The following is a 22,518-nucleotide window of genomic DNA, read 5'->3' on the forward strand; positions in this document are numbered from 1 at the left end:
ATGTATTAACCCTATACTCCTCACTCGAAGCACTGAAGCACCTTTATCGAGTCTCATAAGTACAGTATATTGAGCACTATTAAACTGTACCGAATGAGGTAAATTTAAAAAAAATTGAAACATCCGATATTACAGTGTCTTGGCGAACTTCAAAAAAAAGCTGAGCTTGATTAATTTGTGAACAGCGGATAACCAGGATGAAAACAAAGCGACCATTGAAACTACCATGTAAATGCGAAGTTATTACGGTATTGAACAGGGGTGCTCTGTTCGTGAGGTACGAGTATCAGTCAGCCAAAGCACTGAGATTCATTGTGAGCATAAACTCCAGCTAGATGGCGACACACGACTACTTGACCTCTGACCTCTTGTCTCATTCTGACGTTATATCATGTTCGGGTCAGTAAACACTTTTCACAGTCTGTGGCAGCAAAACTGCGCAAAATAGTGAGTTATAACCCGGATTTGTAGATTCAAGATGTGGTCCGTATTGTTCTGTGCTGTGTTTGTTTTTCTTCCGTACGTCCATGCTAATTCTGTGTGGGATCTTGAACATATTCAAGAATGTTACGTGACATGTAACGACATGCAAATACATGCTATAAACAGGATGGATGCCATATCAGCTAAACTAGAGGAACTGGTGAGCTTTCAGTATAAAGTCCAGAATTTGGAGCATCTTTTTATTGTCCGAGACGCTGATTTCAATAAATGGAAAAAGAAGGTGACTTCCATCTCCGAAATTATCGACCGGCATCTCCAGGATGGAGATCTTCCCAAACAACCGCCGCCAACCTTTGACTTGCGAAGGGATGTTTCCAAATCAGATATTCAAGGAGATCGCGACCAAGATGAAGGCGATTTAAAAACTTTAAGACAGCTTTTCTATGAAGAAAAACGCCATCGTCAAGATCTGGAGACACGAATCAACTCGTTCACGGAGTCTCTGGAACGTGTCTTGACCTCTGATACGATCCAGTTTGCAGATGCGTTTAAAGATATCAAGTTGATTGGTGAAAAGGTAGATAGTATGGATAAGAGCCAAAAGGAAATGGAAGAGAAAATTTCTTATTTCAAAGAGAGGATAGAAAAACTCAGTGGCCTTCATACCTTGACGGATTCTTTAGCAGGAATCGAGAATGAAGTTCGATACCTTGAACTGAAGCAAGATGAAGTAGGAAAGAATTTGTCCGCATTGGAGAGAAATTTTCAGACAAGTATGAAACACGCCTCACAACAGATCTACTCCCTTCATAAGGGCATCTTGGAAAACAACGTTACCTTAGTGAGAGTAGCTGAAGTGATGGAGAATCGTTGGAGAGAGACAAAAAATGCTGCTGACGAGGATATCGAAGATCTGGAGAAAGAAATTGGCGATCTGAAAAATGACTACCAGATGTTGCAGCAGTCGGTGGACAGCTTCTCTTCCATCCGCCAAGAACTGGAACTTCAGCCTTGGAAAGAGGCTGTGGCCAAAGTGAATGATATCAGAAGCAAAGTTAATTATCTCCTCCAGGTTGTTGAGGATGGAGAGAAAGTTGTGAGCTCATTAAAGGATACCACTAGTGGGCTTCAAGAAAAAGTAACGCAAATGCAGAATCTGGAAAACAAATTGGCGAACATGCGCTTAATTGTGAATAACGGAAATCGGTTCCTGAAGAACTTGGAAAATAGGGTGAAGGAAATTGAAAGACAGAAAATGGAAGCGGACCGTTTCAAAGATATCTTTCGCGAAAAGTAAGTATTTATTTAATTTTTTTTTGTTTTTATTTTAAATTATGATTGTGCATTATCATGGTACATTTTAAAACCTAGTCCTGTCTTATATCTCGCAAAAAAGGATTCTTCTGCTCCTATGCTTCGACGACACTCAGATTTTTAGACAAGATCATAAAAACTGGAAGTTTTCTCTTTCTCTCTCGGCGTTACTTTTCTTCTAAACAGCTACACACTCTAGAAATCTAATCTGAAATCCGCCCTACAATGGATTATTGTTCCCACATGTGAGAGGCGCCCCATAACTTCTTTCTGGCTTTTAGACGCTATTCAAAAGAGGACAGAAGAGGATAGTTAGGCTAATTAATGACCCATCACAAACAGTCTCTCCACTCTCTGTCTCCTGGATGTTCTGTTTCTGCTACAAAGCAGAATTTTGGACCATTCCTTCATCACAGCGATTGATTCAACTGCTGACTGCGGGTTTGTGTTCTGGTCCAAAATAGACGTTCCCGTGCATTGCAACAGAACTCTGAAACAGTACCAGACATGGTATATGACATGTGTGAAATAGAAAAGGAGCCCCCCCCCCTTATTATATTATTTCACAATGTATGATGTGCGGAGTTGTTCAGAATGTCAATATACCTCATTGGGTTAATTCTTCCTCCTACAGGTTGATTACTTTTGTATCTCAGGTTGATTGGCATCTCGTCATGACTACAGAAGTCACTAATTTCAGTGTCTCAGCCCATCTACTGTATTTCGTTGATCTGCTTATTTCTAGCTTGGACGCAGTTTATTTTATGTATATTCCTAAAACGTAGATGGTGGGTATGATTCGAGTTAGATACGATTTATCAACTCAGCACACTTATCGGCTTATAACTTTACATATTTTATTTTATCGGTTATTATTGCTAAATAATATTGTAGATCCTGTTATTCTCTGCAAATCGACACCAATTTCAACGTCCTATCTCTTTGCAATCCAAAGTTACACTGCCCAAACGCCGCGCTGCGTCGCCATTTTGAGTGTTCACGCGTAAGCGCTATCCCTCCCCCCTCACCACTTCACACCCCCACTACCCACCATTTTAGATACGGACATAAACCCTCTATCCAACAAAATTTAAATCATTAGATTATCATTTATAGTTTACGATATATAAGCGCGACAAATCTTGCCATTTTTTTGGTCTCAAGAGTTTTCGTAGAGACCCCCTTCCCTATACCGGACCGAATTTAAAGACGTATTCACGTCAAAAAGTCACCCAGCATAAATATTTGGACCTCACCTGGGACAAAGACCTTACGTTTTTGCCTCATTTTAATGCCAATCGGAAAAAAACATATGTTGCTATATGGACAGCGAAACAGGAGATCTCCAACTTCCATAACCCACATCTTATCACTGACTATATTCCCCATTGTATAACCCCAACTCCATTGTATGCCTCAGCGATATGGCCCTCCATCTTACCAAACCAGGTTCCTGTCCCTGGAATACTGGATTTTAAAATGGCTAAATAAGGTCGCATGCCTACCACATACAATCTCAAAATCTGTCTTGATCTCTAATCTAAATATGCTACCTTGGAAGTATCATATAATCTCCAGGAACCTCGTTATCTTCGCCCAGCTTCTCTGAAGGCTGGGCGAAGACAGTCTAGCAATTATATCTGGGATATCATTGCTAGACTGTCAGAGCGTAATAGAACTCATACCAGCGCACTGCTATTCAGATCCAAGCTGCGCAGCATGACCTCCCCGGATAACGTTTCCATTTAATTCATTCCTTTCGCTTGCTCAGTGGGGTAGCCACATCCCCACTACTCAGGATGGCAAGTCATCGTCCTATAGATGATTCTTTGAAATGGCAGGGCGTTGGACGACTTGAAGCCGGACAGTCGCACGTGGAGGTGACACGCAGTGTCGTCTGGGCACTATGAGAGCAGTTTTAGGAGACAGGGACTATTGTCTGCGTGCGTAGCACAGTGGTATCATCACCGTCCTCCACACACCGGGTGAAAAAGGCCAAGGCTCCAAACCCGTCGATGAAGCGAGGAACTTTTATGTGCTTTTTACCTCCGTGGTTGAGTTAGTCGGTCTCAGGCATAGATAGCAAGGTTTTTCCCCCAGAAACAGGGGGTTTCGTCTAGCAAAACAGGCAAATCGATCGAAGAACACACACAATTTACAGACAAAATACATATATAGGTATATATTGGAAATAATAGGTGGCCCTAATATAATAGTTTGATTTGATTTAATCCCTTTAAATTCGGCCTGTAGGGGAAACTCTGGAGGTCGCAATAAAGTACAAAAAAAAAAAAAAAAAAATCCCATTAAACCTTGGAGTTTCTAGAATCCCTGGAAGTCCCAGTACAAGACTTTTAGTTTGAGGTTCCTGGCGCGTCTCCACGTGGCTTGGGATGGGAGTCAGTTAGGGGACTGGGGACCAGGTGTCCTCTGCCCCTGGCTGTGAAGATGCCAAATGCTGGCATTCAACATTCAGCAGAACAACACATACACTAAAAAAAAAAAAAAACAGTTTATTTTTAGGCCACGCGAATAATTAAATTCATCTGCCGTGCTGTGTCTTATGTCTGTGTGTTCTTTTCCCTGGTGGAACCCCACGTTGCCCGCACACACCACTAGGAGGTAGCCAGGCTGCCCACAATTCTCTGGCTAGTCTCCGTCAGGGTCGCCTCAGCTGCCTGAGCGGAGACCAAGTTAAAAAAAAAATAAATAAATAAAAAGCGATTAGATAGAGTGAGGTAGTACAGGGTGCACAGAAGAAGAGGGGGAATGAAAGTAAGAGTAAGAGGATATAGACACAGGCATCCCCAACCAATCAATGGACACTCAGTCAATCAGGCGAAGGCAAAGAAAGGGGAAGGAATGGGGTCGAAAGTGATTGTACAAGGGAGCACAGATGGGATCGCCATTTGGCGCCTCTGTCATTGACATCGGGTGGTGTCCAATCCAGGGGTTTAATTCAATCCAATGGTAGCTTTCAAACTCCAATCGTCGGATAGTTGTCCGTTTGATGGTGTGGTGGTCAAGTTCATGACTGTCTAGTCTGGATGAAAGTCCATCATGGTCTCAGATCGTCTGTTGTCTTCCTTGGGACCGTTGTGGTGCCGGTACAGGAACTGTAGATAAGGATTTCCTTCGGCTGAAGAGCTCTTGTGCGAAACGCGTAAAAGCTGTATATTCCTCCCTACTATCAAGCAGGTGTGTTTCTTGGTCTTTAGGTATGTAGGTCAAGGAAGTGATGAAGGTGCAGTGGAGGTCCTCATACAGGGGGCAGTCGTACATAAGGTGCGACCAACTCTCAGTCCCACCACTGGTGCAAGTGGGCTCATCGATGATTCCCAGGGCTGTCAGTTTGCCTTTTAATGATCCATGGCTAGTTAACAAGTATGTAGCATAAAGGCCAGGTGAAAACCAGGGGGGGGAAGCCCGGGGAACACCCTGATAATGTAACGGAAGAACTTTCTAGTGATTTCGCCTTTGTTGGAAGTAGTCCATCTCGCTTTCCACGCCTGCTGCAGATGCGTGAGGAGACGCTTCTTTTCTGCTGTTCTGTCGTTTACGGGGTCTGTTGTGAAGTCGAGGATGGTCTTGGAATTTGCTTTGGAGAGGTGGAAGAGTAGTCCACAGCGGACCACCTCCAGGTCCAGTGGTATGGCGCCTGCCAGGATTTGCAGAGCATGGGTACTGACAGTGTAGCAGGCACGGGTTGTAGCGAGCAGGATGTTTCTTTGCAGAGAGTCGAGGGTTCTTCTACCACTAACAGTGATTGCTTTCGGGAACCAGATGCCTGCTGCGTACGTTATAATCGGGGTAAATATCACTTTATAGAATAAGGACAGAGTGTGCCTATTGAGTCCCCAGTCCCGTCTGGAGACCCTGGTGACAAGGGCGGTGTAATTGCGTATCTTTCTTCTTAGGTATTTAAGATATGGCTGGAAATCATGGAGGCAATGATCAAGGGTGGAATTCAGGATCATTTGGATCGAATTGAAATTCTCAAGGATACTCAGCATGGTTTTGTAAAGGGAAAATCATGTTTAACAAATCTGGTTCGCTATTTCGAAAGGGTCACTCACGAGCTGGATTTAGGGATAATTTCGACATTGTTTATTTAGATTTCAGCACAGCTTTTGACTCAGTCCCACATGAGCGGTTGCTTTATAAGCTGGAACAGGTTGGAATCACTGGGAAAATCCTTAGATGGATAGAAGGATGGCTTCAGGGCAGGAGGCAGAGGGTTGTGATAAATGGCTATTCCTCAGATTGGGTTGATGTAAGAAGTGGGGTTCCCCAAGGATCAGTATTAGGACCACTGTTGATTTTAATTTTCATAAATGACATTGATGAAGGGATAGAGGGCGTGATGTCTAAATTTGCAGATGATGTTAAAATTGGTAGAGTAATTAATGATCACTGTCAAGCTGAGCTTCTTCAGAGAGACCTAGATAGACTTCAAGAATGGTCAGAAAAATGGCAGCTGTGCTTTAATCGAACAAAGTGTAAGGTATTACACCTGGGAAACAGTAATCCCAAAATAACTTATTCACTTGGTGGAGTTCAACTAAACCCAGTACTGGAGGAAAGGGACTTGGGTGTTACGATACGGTCAGACATGAAATTCTCTGAGCATTGTAAACAGGTTGCAAGGAAGGCCCATGGTGTCCCATCGATGATCTATCAAACTTTTGCAAGTAGAGATTGGGACGTGATAATCCCATTATATAAGGCTTATATTAGACCACATTTGAAATACTGTGTTCAAGTACGGAGACCGCACCTAAAGAAAGACATCGAGCTTCTTGAAAGGGTGCAAAGAAGGGTAACTCGCCTGGTGAGATCGGCTAAAGGGCGATCTCACCAGTCCTTATGAAGAAAGACTTCGAATATGTGGGTTGCAGCGTTTGGAAACTAGACACCTTAGAGGAGATTTGATTGAGGTGTTTAAGGCTCTGAGAGGCATCAGTAAAATGAATGAGGACGAAATTTTCAAGATTATAAATGATGCTAGAAGTAGGGGACATAAATTCAAGTTACGGGGGGGGGAAATGTTTAGACTGGACTGCAGGAAGTTTTATTTTAGCCAGCGAGTTATAAATTACTGGAATAAGTTGCCTATATGGGTAGCAGAGGCTGACAAAGGTTATCTGGATAGTACTTTCGGGTAAGGGAAGTGCATAGGATGATAGGTTTAATTTCCTTTTTTTTTTATTAATTATTATTATTTAATTATTTATTTTATTTTATTTTATTTATTTATTTTATTATTTTATTTTTTGTGGTTTTTATCATTGTTTTGTTCGGATTTTTTTTTTTTTTTTTTTTGGCTGGTGCAGCATAAGCCATAAGCTTTCTTGCACCATACTAATACTAATATTAATTAATTTAGTTTGCTGTCAAGTATAACTCCTAGATACTTAAGTTGAGTGGAGAATTTTATGGTCCTGTTGTCGATTTTTATCTGTGGCGGTCTGGCTTCATTGAGACTTCCTTTGAGAAGAACAGAATTGGTGGCAGAGATGGTGAGGTTATGGTGTTTAGCCCAGTCCTGTAGCTTCTGTAGTGCATTATTCGCCAAAGTCTCCAGTCGGGCCCTAGAATCGCTGGTAACGGTGATAATAAGATCATCTGCATAGGCGTGAGAGGTGACCTCTCCCAGGTCCATAAGGAATTCGTCAAGGACAAGATTCCACAAGAATGGGCCCAGAACCGAGCCCTATGGGCATCCTCTGTAGACCTGTCTGGTAATTTTCATATATGGAGCATTGACAGTGATTGACCTGTTGGAAAGGTAGCTTTTGATTGAGTTATATAGGTTTACTGGAAGCTTTGATTGGCGCAGTCTGCCTAGGACGCTCGGCCACCAAAGTGAGCCGAACACCCCAGCAAAGTCGACAGCGATGACCAGAAAGTATTTCTTTTGGGTAATTCCTACTGCTTCAAGGAGATTGTGGAGTGCATCTACAGTGGAGTGCCCCGTTTTGAATCCAAATTGTTTGTGAGAAGGCATGTTTGCATTGTTGTAGTGTTTGAGAAGTCTGTAGTAGAGTAGCCTTTCATAGAGTTTACTAAGTACCGACAGGAGAGCGATGGGACGGTAGGAGTTCGGGAGTTCAGGTGGTTTTGTCGGGTTATTCAGGATTAGTTTTACGTTGGCCGACTTCCAGTCTGTTGGGTAGTGACCATCACGTAGACAGGTATTGAATAGACGAAGTATTAATTCGGGGACACACTCCACTATTTTCTTTATAATCTCAGTCTCCAGCAGGTCCGGTCCTGGACATTTCCTATCTTTGATTAGGGCCGCAGCAGTTTGTATTTCTCCTAAGTCAAAGGGAGATTCCTGCTCTTCAGTGTGGTAAGTCTCATTCCCTGCACAGAGGGATTTTTGTTCCTAAGTGATTGGGTTTGTTGCTGGTTGTAGGATGGCGTCCAAAATGTTTGTTATGGATTGCTGCCAGGTGGTTGCTTCCGTACCTTGTAATGACTTGGTTGCAGTGGTGACCCTGGGTAGTTTGTTTGTGGTGATCTTGTACACCACTTCCCAGGGGTCGGTATTGCCAGTGGTGGTGACCAGGTGTTGCCAGAATTCTTGTTTTCGTTTGCGGATCAGGGCCGTGTACTGGTTTCGCACTTCCCTGTAGTTCTGTCTGAGGGCCTCCACTTCACGTGCCGGCCAGGTCCTCCGGGCACGCTGGAAAGTCTTTCTTCTTATAATGACTTCACGGCGCAACCTATGCAGCTCTGGGCTCCACCAGGGCTTTGCGCCCGGGGCAGGGTTTTTCCTTTTGATTGCCAAGTTGCAGGCGGTTGTGATCAGATCAGTGACTTGTCTTTGGAGGGCATCTGCGTTGTCGGGAAGTAGGTAGGGTTGGGTCTCATTAGTTAGGGTTGTCCTGAAGACGTCCCAGTTCGCCTTTTCAATTGCATATCTATTTAACATGACTCGTGTGGCTGGGGATCTAGCTAGAGATCGATTTAGCTGGAAGGAAATAACCCTATGATCCGATGTAGTCCACGCCTCGTTGACCTTCCAGTTGGAAATTTTCCCGACAATGCTCCTTGAGGCCATAGTGATATCAATAGTGGCCTCCCATAGGGTGTTTGAGAAGGTGGTAGGATTGTTCTGTTAGTTAATGACTGTCATAGTCGAGTTTGCCAGGAAGTCTTTCAGGCGTTATCCATTTGCAGTGCTCCGTCTGTCTGGTGTCAAACTATGCCAGACCGGTGATCGGCAATTGACATCGGCTCCGATGATGATTTTTGCGTTTGGCAGAGTTCTCAGGACATCTTCCAGGTATCTGATAGCATAGATAATCTCTTCGCCTGGTCTAAAGTATAAGGAGATCACGTAAAAGGATCCCATGGAGCTGATCAGGTGGGCACAGGTAGCCCAGGCTGTAGACAGTGCTGAGATTTTAGTTGCTGTGATTTCTGGATTTCGAATAACTATTGCAGCCCAGGGGGTATCCTGATCCGTTTGAATTATTTTGTAGGTCAGGGGGTAACCTCTCACCTACCTCGTGTGAGTGTACGGTTCCTGTATAATGAGAATATCTGCATTTTCTTCGTCTGCCTTGATTCTTATCTGATCGGCCACCGCCCTGGCCCGCTGTGCGTTGAGTTGAAAAAAATTATTAACTCCGTAGTTATATCTTTTAGGCTGTGAGCCCATAATCAGTTTTCATCTGGTATAAACTCTTGGTGTTTATATAGGACGGACACGTATTGTCCCGAATAGAGTGGTGGTGGTCTAGTTTATTACTTTTACAATTTGCACAGACAGGCTCAGATTCTTTGTTAGGGCATGTGTTGTATTCGTATCCTTTCTCAGCGCAGTGGCCACAGATCCTGACAGCCTGGGCACAGGTGTGTGAAGTGTGCCCGAACTTGTAGCATTTATGCCATATTGGTACAGCCACGTGCTCCCTGAAGCGGTGACTGCCCCAGTTGACATAGATCCTCGTTTGATCTTTTAAGATAGGCCAGACAATCGGCGTTAGTTCCACTATCCAGTTTACTCCATTTCCGACTCTTGGCTTGGTTGAGTATCTGGGCATAATAAGGTCACTCTTGTCCAGGTCCGGGAGATATCCTTGTACATTACGTCGGTATATTTCATCGGTGATCTCGGAGGGGATGATGTCTTTATCTACGTCGAAGATGACAATTGACGGCCCTTTTCTTTTGGGGGCCGCAGCAGTGAAGCCTAGAGTTTGGATCTTTGGGTTTTCCATAATTTCTTGGGCTTCCTCCCTGGTTTCAGTCTCTATGACCACTCCCACGTTTCTGGTTTTCCTTATACTTTTGATTTTAGTATTTTTCAGTTCTTCATTTAGATTTTCCATAACGTGGTTTTTGATGTCTTCGCTTGTTTGCGCAGTATCCTGCGTTGTTGGTCTTAAAACGACCAGGTTTGGTTGTGTGATCAATGTCTTCTTCCCCAAGGGGGGGTCCACTTGCTTTTGGTAGATGTGTCCCATTGGGTGCAGTCCTCAGTGCGTCTGCATACGAGGGGGCGCAGTGGCATTTGGTTGCCCCGCTCGTCTAGGTATGCCTCCAACTTGGCCTTAGCCCTTTCCTCTTCTACATGCTGGTTTACTATTATAGTCTCCAGTTTTGTCCAAATTGTCACGATTTCAAAACGGAGACCAGTGGTGATTCTACTGTTTGATTTGGACATTAAATTCTCTAGTTGAGTGCGCAGCGCAAACATCTATTCGAGAGCTGTTCCTTCCGGTAGTGAAGGGCCTAGGGGTGGGATAGAGGCTTGCTTTGTTCCCTTCTCAGCGTTTTCCGTTTGTGAGCACTGGTGGTCTTGTACTTCTTTTAATCCACTAGCACTCCTAGTCTCTCGGTCAGTCTTAGAGGCAGGGCCTGTCTTTGCATCTTCATTATTGTCTGGGTCATCGTCGAGGGTTATAATTACCTGAACTGAGCACTCTTCTTGCTTAGTGCCAGCTTCAGCTTGGCTTTGTTTACCAAGCTGGCTGATATATAAGTGACTGTCACTGACGTGTCGCCTTCTAATCCTGTTATTTAAAACTTGCTGTCTTGAAGTAACTAAATTAATGGATGCTACTTCGTAGTTGTCATTAATTTCGGCAATGTCATTTGTATATAATTTAAACCAAATTATATATGCTTGGTTTAAATCTTATTAGAGAAGTAACTAATTGTTGATGATATACAAAGGTACTGATGATATGTTGTGTTTGTTCTCTAACTCAGTCCTTTAAGTTGGCTGGTGACTTCTTTAGGAGTTCAGTATCTTATACCATTACTTGAATAATTACTGTTGTATTAGACTTCTGTGGATATTGTATTACATTTAATTGTGGATATTGAAGTGTGGTTAACTCTGGGTTAATTCTGAACTTGAATTGTGTATATTCCAGTCTTTTATCTTTTATTTAGAGTTATTCTATGAAAGTTAATGCAAGAAGAAGAATGTCTCTCTGCACATGCCTTTTGTAATACTTTCCCATCCTCCTCACCTTTCCTTACATCTCCCACTATTATCCCATTTCTTTTCATAATTCACCTTGGAGTTTCCAGGTAATCCCTGTAAGCCCCAAAAATACAAATTTTACTTGAAAAAAAAAATTCCTTTAAACACATGTAATAAATTACGGGTGGTCCTGATATAATAATTTAAATTTGAATCCCATTAAACCCAAACTACCAGAGAACTCATCCAAACTGGTGCCATGAACATGTGACTTGGAGCCCTGACAAACTGGGTACAGTTCTGTTCTCTGATGAGTCCCGTTTTAGGATACAAACATTTTCTAGAAGTTATTTCATCTGGAAACAACAAGGAATGCGGTACCATCCCTCCAACATCAGAGAAAGGGATACGGACGGGGTGGGTGGTTTTCTCGTGTAGGGTGGAATAATGAACAAAGGCCGCACCCCTCTTTATGTTTTTGATAGGGGCACTGTAACTGTGCAGATGTATATTCGTGTCAGACGGCACCTGGGATTTCTCCCGTAGATGTACTGAGAACAGACACGCGAACCGTATGTACAATTTTTAAGGGTGCGGTTGGCCTATATTTTCATTTCATGCACGACAACGCCACCGCACAAAGAGCTGAAGTGATTAAAAAATACCCTGAAACTGAAGTTTACCAATGACTGCCGTGCCCAGCACGATCATCAGACGCAAATCAGATCGAACATGTGTGGCGCCCTTCGGCTTCTCACTGCACACCAAGAGCCAACTCCTCGATCACTTGGTGAGCTAAGGCCTGAGATGGTGGAAGAATGAGATTTGTTGCCAGAGAATCTTATAGATATCCTTATATTGAGCATGGTTCACCGCGGTGAGGCCTGTTTACATGTTGGATCATACGCCGTACTGATGTAATTTGACCATATTCTCTGCATTTTGTATCAATTTCGATAGCATTAGCACTAGTAGAGGCATATGATGCAAGAAATAAAGCTTATATAGCATCAGCCGAAAGTAAAAAAAAACCTTCCCATTTCACCCATCCATTTACCCCAAATATTTGCCTAGTTCTGCCTTGAACTTATTTAAGTTGTCGACCTCCACTACGACAGATGGAAGTTTGTTCCAACTATCAAACACCTGCTGGCCAAAGGCAAATTTCCTCACATCTATTCTACAACTAAATTTGAATTTATGTTCACTCAGGTGAGTAATCTGAGTAAGAGGAAGAATACCATCGGTATTGGGTTTTCTCAAACCATTCAAGGCCTGATATCACCTCGCTGGTGCCTAGTCTTCAGACGCTGCAATTTGCAGAACTTAAAGTATTTCTTAGTAAGAGTAGCCCTTTATTCCATTCACCAATCTCGTTGTCCTTCTCTGTACTCGTTCCAACAGCTGTACAGCCTTCCTAAAAATGAGAATTCCAGACCTGTACGCAGTACTCAAGGTGTGGCCTGACCATTGCCTTATACAAGGGGATAATCACCTCCTTATCCCTGCTAGAAAAATTCTTGTATAACATTGACAAGACACCATGAGCTGTTTTTGCACTGCTCAGCTATAATGTTGTGACCTTTTTGGTAATTTTTATACAACCGCTATAAATGTCCCTTACGCCTCTCCGAAGTTTCTGACTGTCGCCTCATTTCGTAGTTATTCTACCATACCAAATTATTGAGTCCCGTCCTTCCTTAAATTATTCTACCATACCACACCATACCAAATTTTGTTCCACTTCATCGCAAGCTGCACAAGTTATACCACGTTTTCGACATGTTCTGTTAATTTTGTCGTGCAGTGTATTTACAACAGTAAGAGGCCGAGCATTGAAACCCGCGGGTGTCCACTAATAACATTATTTTACGAAGAGCATGGGTTATTTATAAACACCCTTTATTTTTTGTCGTCACTCAACCGTTCCTTGTCCCAAGAAGGTTGGATTGCTTCAATTTATACATGTCCTCGCGGTAACTCTGTGGTTGCAATCACTGATCTCCACACATCGGCTAGAAAAAGCTCAAGTTTGGATCCCGTAAATTGCTCCAAATTATGCACTTGTGGGTTTTTTTGCTCCTTTGCTGAGGTTTCAATTTTCCTACAAACTTACTAGAGAACCCAAGCAATTTATGGACAAAATACAGGTGGGAAGATGTGGTTGTTCTCGGGTATCCCTTATATGACAATTTATGTTCATACATTAATCATAAAGTATCAAAGACTTTACTGAAACCTAAATAGGGTGATGTCAAAAAATATATTGTGCATCCAGCTCTTTTGTACTGCGTAATAGTATCTACTCAGATTGATCAATTCCATGATCAATTCTTAACAAATCCATGTTGCAATTTCCGTATAAATGCAGTGCTGTAAAAATGATCCTTCATTACTTGGACCACTGATTACAGACCATTAACCACTGATTCCAACTATCCAAAGCTGCTTCTTTCCTGTCCCACTCTATGCCTCAGTTATCTCGTCCTCAGCCCCACAAGCACAGCTCAGCAAATATTGGCTAGAATCTGGTTCATGAGATGGGTCATCCGTTAACAGGGCGACCGTTTATAATCTCTAGGTCGATTCTCCACTCTAAACTCGGTCTAACCTCGTGGAATACAGATTTCAGCAGTAAATGTCTACTTGGTAGCAAAGTCTTAACAGGATTCGTAGACACACCTTCAATTTAAGTGTTATTAGATGCAGAAGACATCAATTTCAAGTGTTATTAGATGCAGAATTTTGCAGACAGAGAACAGCTACAGGAAAGACGCACCCAAGAACATTTCCTAATTCATTGAGATATAGCACAGCAACCACTACCAATGTTGGATAAGAGCGAAGTAACTGTGATTCGCAGTTTATCATAAGAAAGTGGCATGTTCCTGACAACCTTTCAGCAGGCATGTTGCAATACTCCTTCCGTCTTCAAAAGAAATTACTGTTTAGTAGAGTATATATTTTATTGTTACTCTGTACACAGCTGTATACATTTACAGTCTGAAGTCATTTGATCATATTTTCGTTGTCAATAGAACCTTTACCTGAATATGTAAGCACATATAACTGAAGTCTTGTCTAGATGATCCTGCAGTGCTTCTTTAACCAGTGCCTCCATTAATTTTCCCGGAACAGAAGAAGTTAAATTATAGAGCTGTGAGTTTAACTTCTGTTCCAGGGAAATTAATGGAGGCACTGGTTAAAGAAGCACTGCAGGATCATCTAGACAAGACTTCATTTGTTGCTCGGACACAGGATGGGTTTGTTAAGGGAAAGTCTTGCCTGACCAATTTGATTGGATACTAGGATGCAGTCACAAAAGAACTGGATGCAGGGAATAACTTTGATATTATATTCTTGGATCTTAGAAAGGCTTTTGATACTGTTGCACATGGAAGACTGCTGCACAAATTGGAGCAGTGTGGCATTGGAGGCAAATTGCTACTATGGATAAAGGGGTGGTTGAGGGGGAGAAGACAGAGAGTGGTAATCAATGGACACTGCTCATCGTGGACTAATGTTATTAGTGGAGTCCCTTAGGGTTCAGTGTTGGGTCCATTATTGTTTTCTGTGTTTATAAATAATATTGATGATGTATATCCAAGTTATCCAAGTTTGCAGACGATACAAAGATTGGCAGGGTTGTTAAGGACACTACTGACACTATGCTGCTGCAACAGGATCTGGAAAGGTTGAGCAGATGGGCTGAGAGGTGGCAAATGAAGTTTAACATTGACAAATGTAAAGTACTACATATGGGAAACAGCAACCCCAGAGCAACGTATCAACTCTGTGGTACTACACTGACAGTGGTAGAGAATGAAAAGGACCTGGGGGTGGTTGTGCAGGCAGATATGAAGTTCTCTGAGCAGTGCAGACGTGCTGCAAGAGTAGCTCATGGTGTATTGTCAATGATATATAGGAATTTTTCTAGCAGGGATAAGGAGGTGATTATTCCCTTGTATAATAATTATTATTATTATTATTATTATTATCTGTTTATTTCCATAAGGAAACCACCCCGGGACGGCAAAGTGCCAGGAGGGTGCTAAGTACATATCAGGGTACGAGATACTACGTGCAGTGGGTTACATATACTGAACACGTAGTCTCGTCCCGAAATACATTTTATACACATTTTATGTTTAATATATACAGTATTTACATATTAATGATTCTGTACATACATTCTACAACTCATATATTTACAATTCAGTAATAATTCCATCTATAACTTACATATTTACATAACTGTTACAGAAGGTATATTTTTACAGTCAACAAATTATTATTGTTCTTAAAGCAGAAAGTTTCACTTTTATTCACAATTCTTTGGTACTTTGCAGCCGATTCATATTTTGGTAAGTCTGTACGAATCCTGGAAGATCTCTTTCCGGTATGTTGCATCCTCACACAGTTTTTCGGCATCTATGTGTAGTGAGTTAAATATTTTCGCTGCATTTGATGGGAAGAATCTTTGCAGGCTACTAAGATTGTTCAGGACTGAACGCAGTGGATTATTTACTTCTCTGCAACGTCTAGCAGTGGCACGCGGTTTAACTAGCATATTATCCAGGACTGGAGCATCCACTCTGCCTGTGAGCAGTTGTGCGAGAGTGTGTATGTTCCTGTTAATTGTCCGCTGCATCCAGGGTGTGATGTTAAGGTTTGAGTAGAGAATGGCCCTTGAGATAGTAAAAGGATGGCCAGCAACTCTGTTAAGCCATCGCAAGAACCAGTATTCGATCCCAAGGACGGACTTATAATGTGAATCTGGAGCTGAAGACCAGATTTGCGAGGCATACATTGCAATTGGCAGGACACACATTAAAATGTACTTGGTCGCTAGCTGAGGATCCCTAATTCCTACCAGTTCCTGTCTAGTAGCCCATAAAGCGGCGAATATTTTTGTCTTCATATGGGCGAAGTGTTGAGCAAAGGTGAGTCTGTCATCCCACTTAAGACCCAGGTCCAGGTGAGAGTGCACTTTTTCCACACTAGACCCGTTCACAGAGATCGAGATGTCATTTTTATTCTGCTTGTAAGTTATGGTCATTTGGGCAGACTTCTGTGCATTAATACGGAGCCCGATGCAATCCAGGTAGCTCTCAAATTCTCGGATTGTGCTATTTGCCATCTGACAAATACCTTCTGCTGATTCATGGTCTCTGGAAGTGATGAAGAATTTTACATCGTCAGCATATGTTATAAAATTGTAGTACCGTGCAAGAAACGGCTCCAGGGCGGCCGCGAAGAGAGTAGCCGAAAGAACTCCCCCTTGTGGCACTCCTCGCGAGATGGTAAAGCAAGATTGTAGCTTTTGGTGCTTAACAATAAGTTTTCTATGTTCTAGCAGGCTGGTTATTATAGTTAACAAATTTCCTCTTACATAAGGCAATGGTAAGGCCATACCTTGAGTACTGTATACAGGTTGGAGGCCTCATTTCAAGAAGGATGTAGAGCTGCTGGAAGGAGTACAGAGAAGGGCAACAAAATTAGTGAATGGAACAAAGGGTTGCTCTTACGAAGAAAGGCTTAAGTTTTGCAAATTACAGTGTCTGGATACTAGGCACCTGGAAGATGATCTGATTGAGGTGTATAAAGCCTTGAATGGTTTGAGCATGCTCAATGCTGATGGGATTCTTCCTTTTGCTCAGAATAATCACCTGAGAGGGCATAAATTCAAATTGAGGAAAGACAGATGTAGGATAGATGTGTGGAAGTTTGCCTTTAGCCAGCGGGTAGTTGGTTGGTGGAACAGACTTCCATCCCTTGTCGTGGAAGTTGATAGCCTAAATAAATTTAAGGCTCATCTGGACAGGTATTTCGAACGAACGGAGGGGTGAAGTGGAAGTTTTTTTTTTTTTTTTTGGCTGATGCTGAATAAGCTTGCTTTCTTGCATCAAATGCCTCTACTAATGCTAACATAATCTGCTGTCAAAATAGAATTGTTACATTAAACTTTCTTTGTTAATTAATATCTTTAATGCATATGTGAATCTCATTGAGATGGACGCATTTTAATTTTGTGTCATGCCCTCCTAGCCTTCTCGCAGTGTAGGGAGAAAACGTTGAGGAACAGATAATAATAATAAAACAAACTTCCTAGAAGGAACCATGGCGAAATGGAGTAATTAAGGTCGAGAACATCACAACCAGACCGATCCCCATCAAGAGAGGAATCGTTCAGGCAGATGCCCTGAGCCCAATGTGGTTCTGTCTACCACTTAACCTGCTGTCCACCATGCTCAACAACAGCAAGTATGGACATAACCTCAAAGAAGGAAGGAAAAACCTGTACACCCTCTGTCATGGATGACATCAAGGTCCACGCGGCAACCCGAGAAGCAACTCCAACAGCTACTCCGGATCACCGAAGAATTCAGCAACGATAACAGGACGGAATTTGGTCTAGATAAATGCAAGATTAACGAATTGCATCAGGGGAAATTAGTCGGCTGAAACTACCAGCTGTAGACTGGTAAAGAGATCGAAGCCATGACACGTAGAGACTTACAAAATACCTGGAGACGATGCTGGCTCAGAAGTTAGAGAAGGGAGATCAAGGTCTGCCTGACCGAAAAATACCATCAGAGACTCAGAACAAACTCAAAACTGTGTTTCCTCCGTTCAGCTCAAAGCAAAGCTGAACGGTAGGAAAACCCTTAAAGGCATAAACGTCTATGAACTCCCAGTTCTTCAACAACAAACTATTATTTTTAGGCCACCCGAATAATTAAATTCATCTGCTGCGCTGTGTGTCTTATGTCTGTTAATTATGTGTATTCTGTGGTCGATTTGTCTGTTATTCTGGAAGGAAAACCCCACCGACTAACTCAGCCACGGAGTGAACAAAGCCCAATTAAGGTTCCTTGCGTCATCGACAGGATTCGAACCGGGGCCTTTTCCACCCGGTGTTGGGGGACAGTGACAATACAACGGTGCTATCCGCGCACACTCACTCCCAGTGCCAACATACTCCTTCGGATCATAAATTGGACTAACACCGAGCTGGAGGATATCATGAGAAAGACAAGGAAAATGATGCACAAGAGCCGCCAACACTATCCGAAGTCTGCCGTGGAAAGACTGGCTATAGTGCGAAAGGAGGAGGAAGGAGTTTGATAGACCCGTCGAACGACAGAACAAAGCGATAGCGAACCTGAAGGATTGCTTCCAGAAAAATACAGCGCCTCTCTAACAGGCTTGGCGCACTATAGCCTTTGATGCTGATGCGCCATAAAAATCCTAATAGCCAACCAACCTCTAACAGGCCATAAGGAAGACACAGAAGCATTATACCCCTATTCAACCTAAGCAAGGAGACTCCTCCCGCTCAGAGGAAACAAACGAAACTAGAAAGTTAAGCAAAGAAAACACTCCATGGCAAATACTACAATGACCTGCAACAAGATCAGGTAGATAAAATGGCTTCCAATTCATGGCTCACGAGTGGATGCTCTTCCCCGAGAGTGAAGGATTCTATAGGAACTGTAGAAAGTATAGAAAATACATCGCCAAGGAGCCCAGAGTGATAGATGACACATGTCGACGATGCACCTTGTCTCATCTCAGAGAATGTCCAATACGTCACCACAGGATTCAGGGTGATCACCTAGACGGAGTACACTCGTAGGCACGACCAGGTAGCCAGGATAATACTTGGTTTCCAGTACATCAGAAGCTAGCGCAAAAATTCTAGTTGATCAAAGAATGTGTACCGTATTACAAGTACGAATTCCAGGAAGTACTAGAGACCCCGACCTACTAATTATACTGGGACCGTGCCATAATAACGAACAAGGCAAGACAATCCCACGCAACAGTCGGACATAACCCTTGTGGAAAAGAAGGAAAAAACTACCTATTTGATCGACATAGCGGAGTGCCTAACACTGGCAACCTCCAGAAAATCCATGAGGAAAAATCAGGAAGTACACCGACCTAAGATAGATTCGTGTACTTCCTGATTAAAGAGATGTGGCATATTCAACAAGTAACGAACATTCCGATCAGAGTGTCAATCACCGGCATGGTGCAAAGGCCCTGATAGCCTAGCAGCAATAGGTCTCTCGGAAAACACCAACTCCAGAAAGTCGCAATCCTGAACACCTGTAGGATAATCAGAGAGTTCCTTGACCAACAGTAACACTGGACATAACGACCACCCTATGCTCTTTGTACCACATCCGTCACGGGGTAGAGCCCCCTATCAGGAATAATAATATATCCTTCACCTTTTGAAGCCACATGCTCAGGTTCGGATTAAAAATCCGAGCCCGGTTAAAGAAGGAATTAGAAATATCGGGTCCCTCGATACAAAAAGCTAAATTTTTGCGTTCGCTCTTAGTAAAAACGAAAATTTATCTTTTAGCTGAGTTTCCAATTAGATTGGTAACAACGCTAACGAAGAACTAGACTGTGATTTCCATTATCATCAACAAAGGCCTTATATTTATCTCAAAAAATAATGGTCGCACGACGTCTTGGATTTTTCGTTCTTTGAATTATTTATTCTGTAAGATACACTACGAGATATAACCGTTATAATTATGTATCTAAGGGTGGAACAGTGAACAGAGCTGATAGGTTCCACCCTTAGATACATATTCATTCAGTTTACTTATTCGACAGAGGGAAAATAAATAAATAAAAACAAAAATAATCAGTGAAACTTTAGTGAAGTCTGTTCACCGTATAGTCAAGAGAGGTGGCGTACCTTTCCGAACTCACTTTCCGTTTTATTTTTTAAATCATTAGTGCCCACAAAAGCAGTACCTTTCTCAGAGATCTAATTAAAATCAAATTCTTAGGCTTTCTAAATCATCTTGTCTTTCCGGTCATTTCCATTCATACACAGAATTATTGATACCTGTTGTATAGGACAACTTCATGGATCACTTCTCCATTTCATGTTGTTGAGTCTGTGGTATGAGGAATTTGGCTGTCCTGAAGGCTAAAGGAGAATGTTGTTGCTATTAGATTGGTGTACCTAATAAGGTGGCCACTTTATTCTCCTTCCTTCGAAAAATACACGGAGTGGTCACTTCATTAGGTACATCAACATAATAACTACAAGATGCACCTTTTTCTTCATGCCATGGGCTCAAGATGGTGTCAAAAGCGAACTTGTTTTGTGATGCTTCTGTTTTATCTTTACAGGATTCGGGAGAACCAGCCAACCCATGGGTCCCTAAGAATAGGTCCAAATGACGATGAGATCCGAAAATTAAGTTCACGCTCGTTTTCAGGAAGTTTTGGCAACAACGCTAACGAAGAACCAGACTATGATTTACTTAAATCATAGTCTGGTTCTTCGTTAGATTGGTCGACTTGGTTTGGATGTGGGAACGTCATACTCAAAGAGTGGAATGATCACAAATACAATCTTTTGAGGTTCTGAACAGTGTTATTGGTTCAACATTTTCATTTTCCTCTATTGATAAACAGATTTTTTAAAAATTTTCGCATTAGTTGCTGAATTTGTTATTCACACTATTGAGGTGAAGTTTTGTATCTGCTCTTAATTTCCCAATTAAAGGAAATAAATTATATCCTGAGGGAAGTCTACCTTTGTGTATATAAATTTTACTTTGAGATAGTGTAACTTCAGTTTAACAAAAGTATTCGCTCATTTAATATGTGATACTTATTTTATTTATAAGTAGTGTATACAAAGTTTTGATTATCGCAGTGATGAGCCCTAATGCACAGATTTCTGTGCATTAGGGCTCATCACTGACAAGATGCATTTCATACAAATTAACACAATAAATAATTTATAGTGAAGTGTTTTAATAAAGTTTTTCTTATTTATGAATTTTTCCCTTTGCTTCTTTATGGTTTTTTTATCTTCACTTCTTTTTATTTTCTTTAAATCGTTGGCTGATAGCCTGCACTGATGTGAATAATTTATAAAAATAGAGGTATTTTGAATAAATATACAATTAATAACTTAAAATTAATAAACCATTAATAAAGTAAAGAAATGAATTTAATTTTATCCTACTATAGTATGGTATCTAAAATAATACTTTGACTTCGTGTTTATAAAAATATTTTAAAAAATAAGAAACGATCTGTAGAATTAAATGTCAAAAATCACATTTATTTCTTTATTGTTTTGATATTACAGAGCTCGTTCTCGTACTATTATATCATTTATATTTAAATATTAACTATATATAAACAGTCCTACATAAATGCATGTTTAATTTTTACAACTTCTGTTCCTTCTCTGTCCAATATGGTACCAACTAATACGAGTAATGAAGACAAACCCATCCACTATCTGTGAACAACTCTAACAGCTCCAGCTCCAATTCTCATGTGTTAAACAATTCTTTTTTCCACTGTTGGTATATTTGAACAGTGGTGTAGAAAAATCCCTAACTGTGAAACAATGCACGAGTTCTAAAAATCAAAACATCGAACAATTGTAACGAAAGCACCTTTGCAGTTGTTTAACATCATCCCAAAATGGCGCAGCTGTCCACTTTCTTCTACATTCCTCCGGATAAACAAATGCAAATAACTTTGCTGAAGGAAGTTCATTCTGCAATGAATGCACTCTTACATGATCCGGATAAAGAGGAGCGATTACAAAGACATTCGGATGAACATAACATCCAGACCATTTTGGATTTATATTATAGATGGAAGACCGAAATCCGTACAGACAATGACGAGCAGTTTAAAAACTTTTTGATTTACACACTTGCCAAGGTGTGTTTTTGGAAGAACATTAGCGATATAAATCTGGTGGGAGAAGTTCTGACTTGTTTATACTATGGCGATCACTTTTTAGGTATTTGCAGGCAAGAATTAAAATATCCCGAAGAGATTGACCCACTGTGGGAGTGGCCAGGAAAAGACGAACCCAAGAGAAGGGCAGTGCTGGAGTCCCCCGTGTTCTATTTTCATCGTGTTGCCAATGTAAACAAACTAGTATTTGGTAGAGGCAATCGATTTATTGATGTGATATGCTGCAGAGATCCAAATCTGTTCATGCTGAGCATTCTGAAGTTTAAGCCCGACAAACTGCTTACCTTGTTGAGGCTCGGAGGTAAGTTAAACTCAGCTAGCATCTCAACAGAACGTAGTGAAAGTCATATATATTATCCTATATTATATTGCGTGAACGGATTCATTTTCAACGAACCCAAGGATGCCGAAAAAGAGGAGAAAAAGCATCTCCATCTCCAAGAAAGAGTCCTATGTCTTCAGCTACTCCTTCGTATTGCTCCTCAACTAGCGATTGAAGCGTTAAAAAGCGTCATCAATCAATACTTTATTTGGTGGTGGAATAC

At 41.6% G+C, this 22,518-nt stretch overlaps 1 protein-coding gene across 1 annotated transcript; it reads left to right on the plus strand.

Moving 5' to 3' along the window:
* The first annotated feature begins 404 nt into the window (after positions 1-404).
* On the plus strand, positions 405-20,751 carry LOC150090294 (uncharacterized). The gene is made up of 2 exons (XM_090389791.1): positions 405-1,737; positions 20,372-20,751. The coding sequence occupies exons 1-2, from the start codon at positions 479-481 to the stop codon at positions 20,514-20,516; spliced, it is 1,404 nt and encodes a 467-aa protein (XP_090245917.1). The 5' UTR covers positions 405-478; the 3' UTR covers positions 20,517-20,751.
* The last annotated feature ends 1,767 nt before the right edge of the window (positions 20,752-22,518 follow it).

Source organism: Mastigoproctus giganteus, chromosome 2 (assembly GCF_048544385.1).
Source record: "Mastigoproctus giganteus isolate SK-2022 chromosome 2, ASM4854438v1, whole genome shotgun sequence".
In the NCBI taxonomy this organism is placed as follows: Eukaryota; Metazoa; Arthropoda; class Arachnida; order Uropygi; family Thelyphonidae; genus Mastigoproctus; species Mastigoproctus giganteus.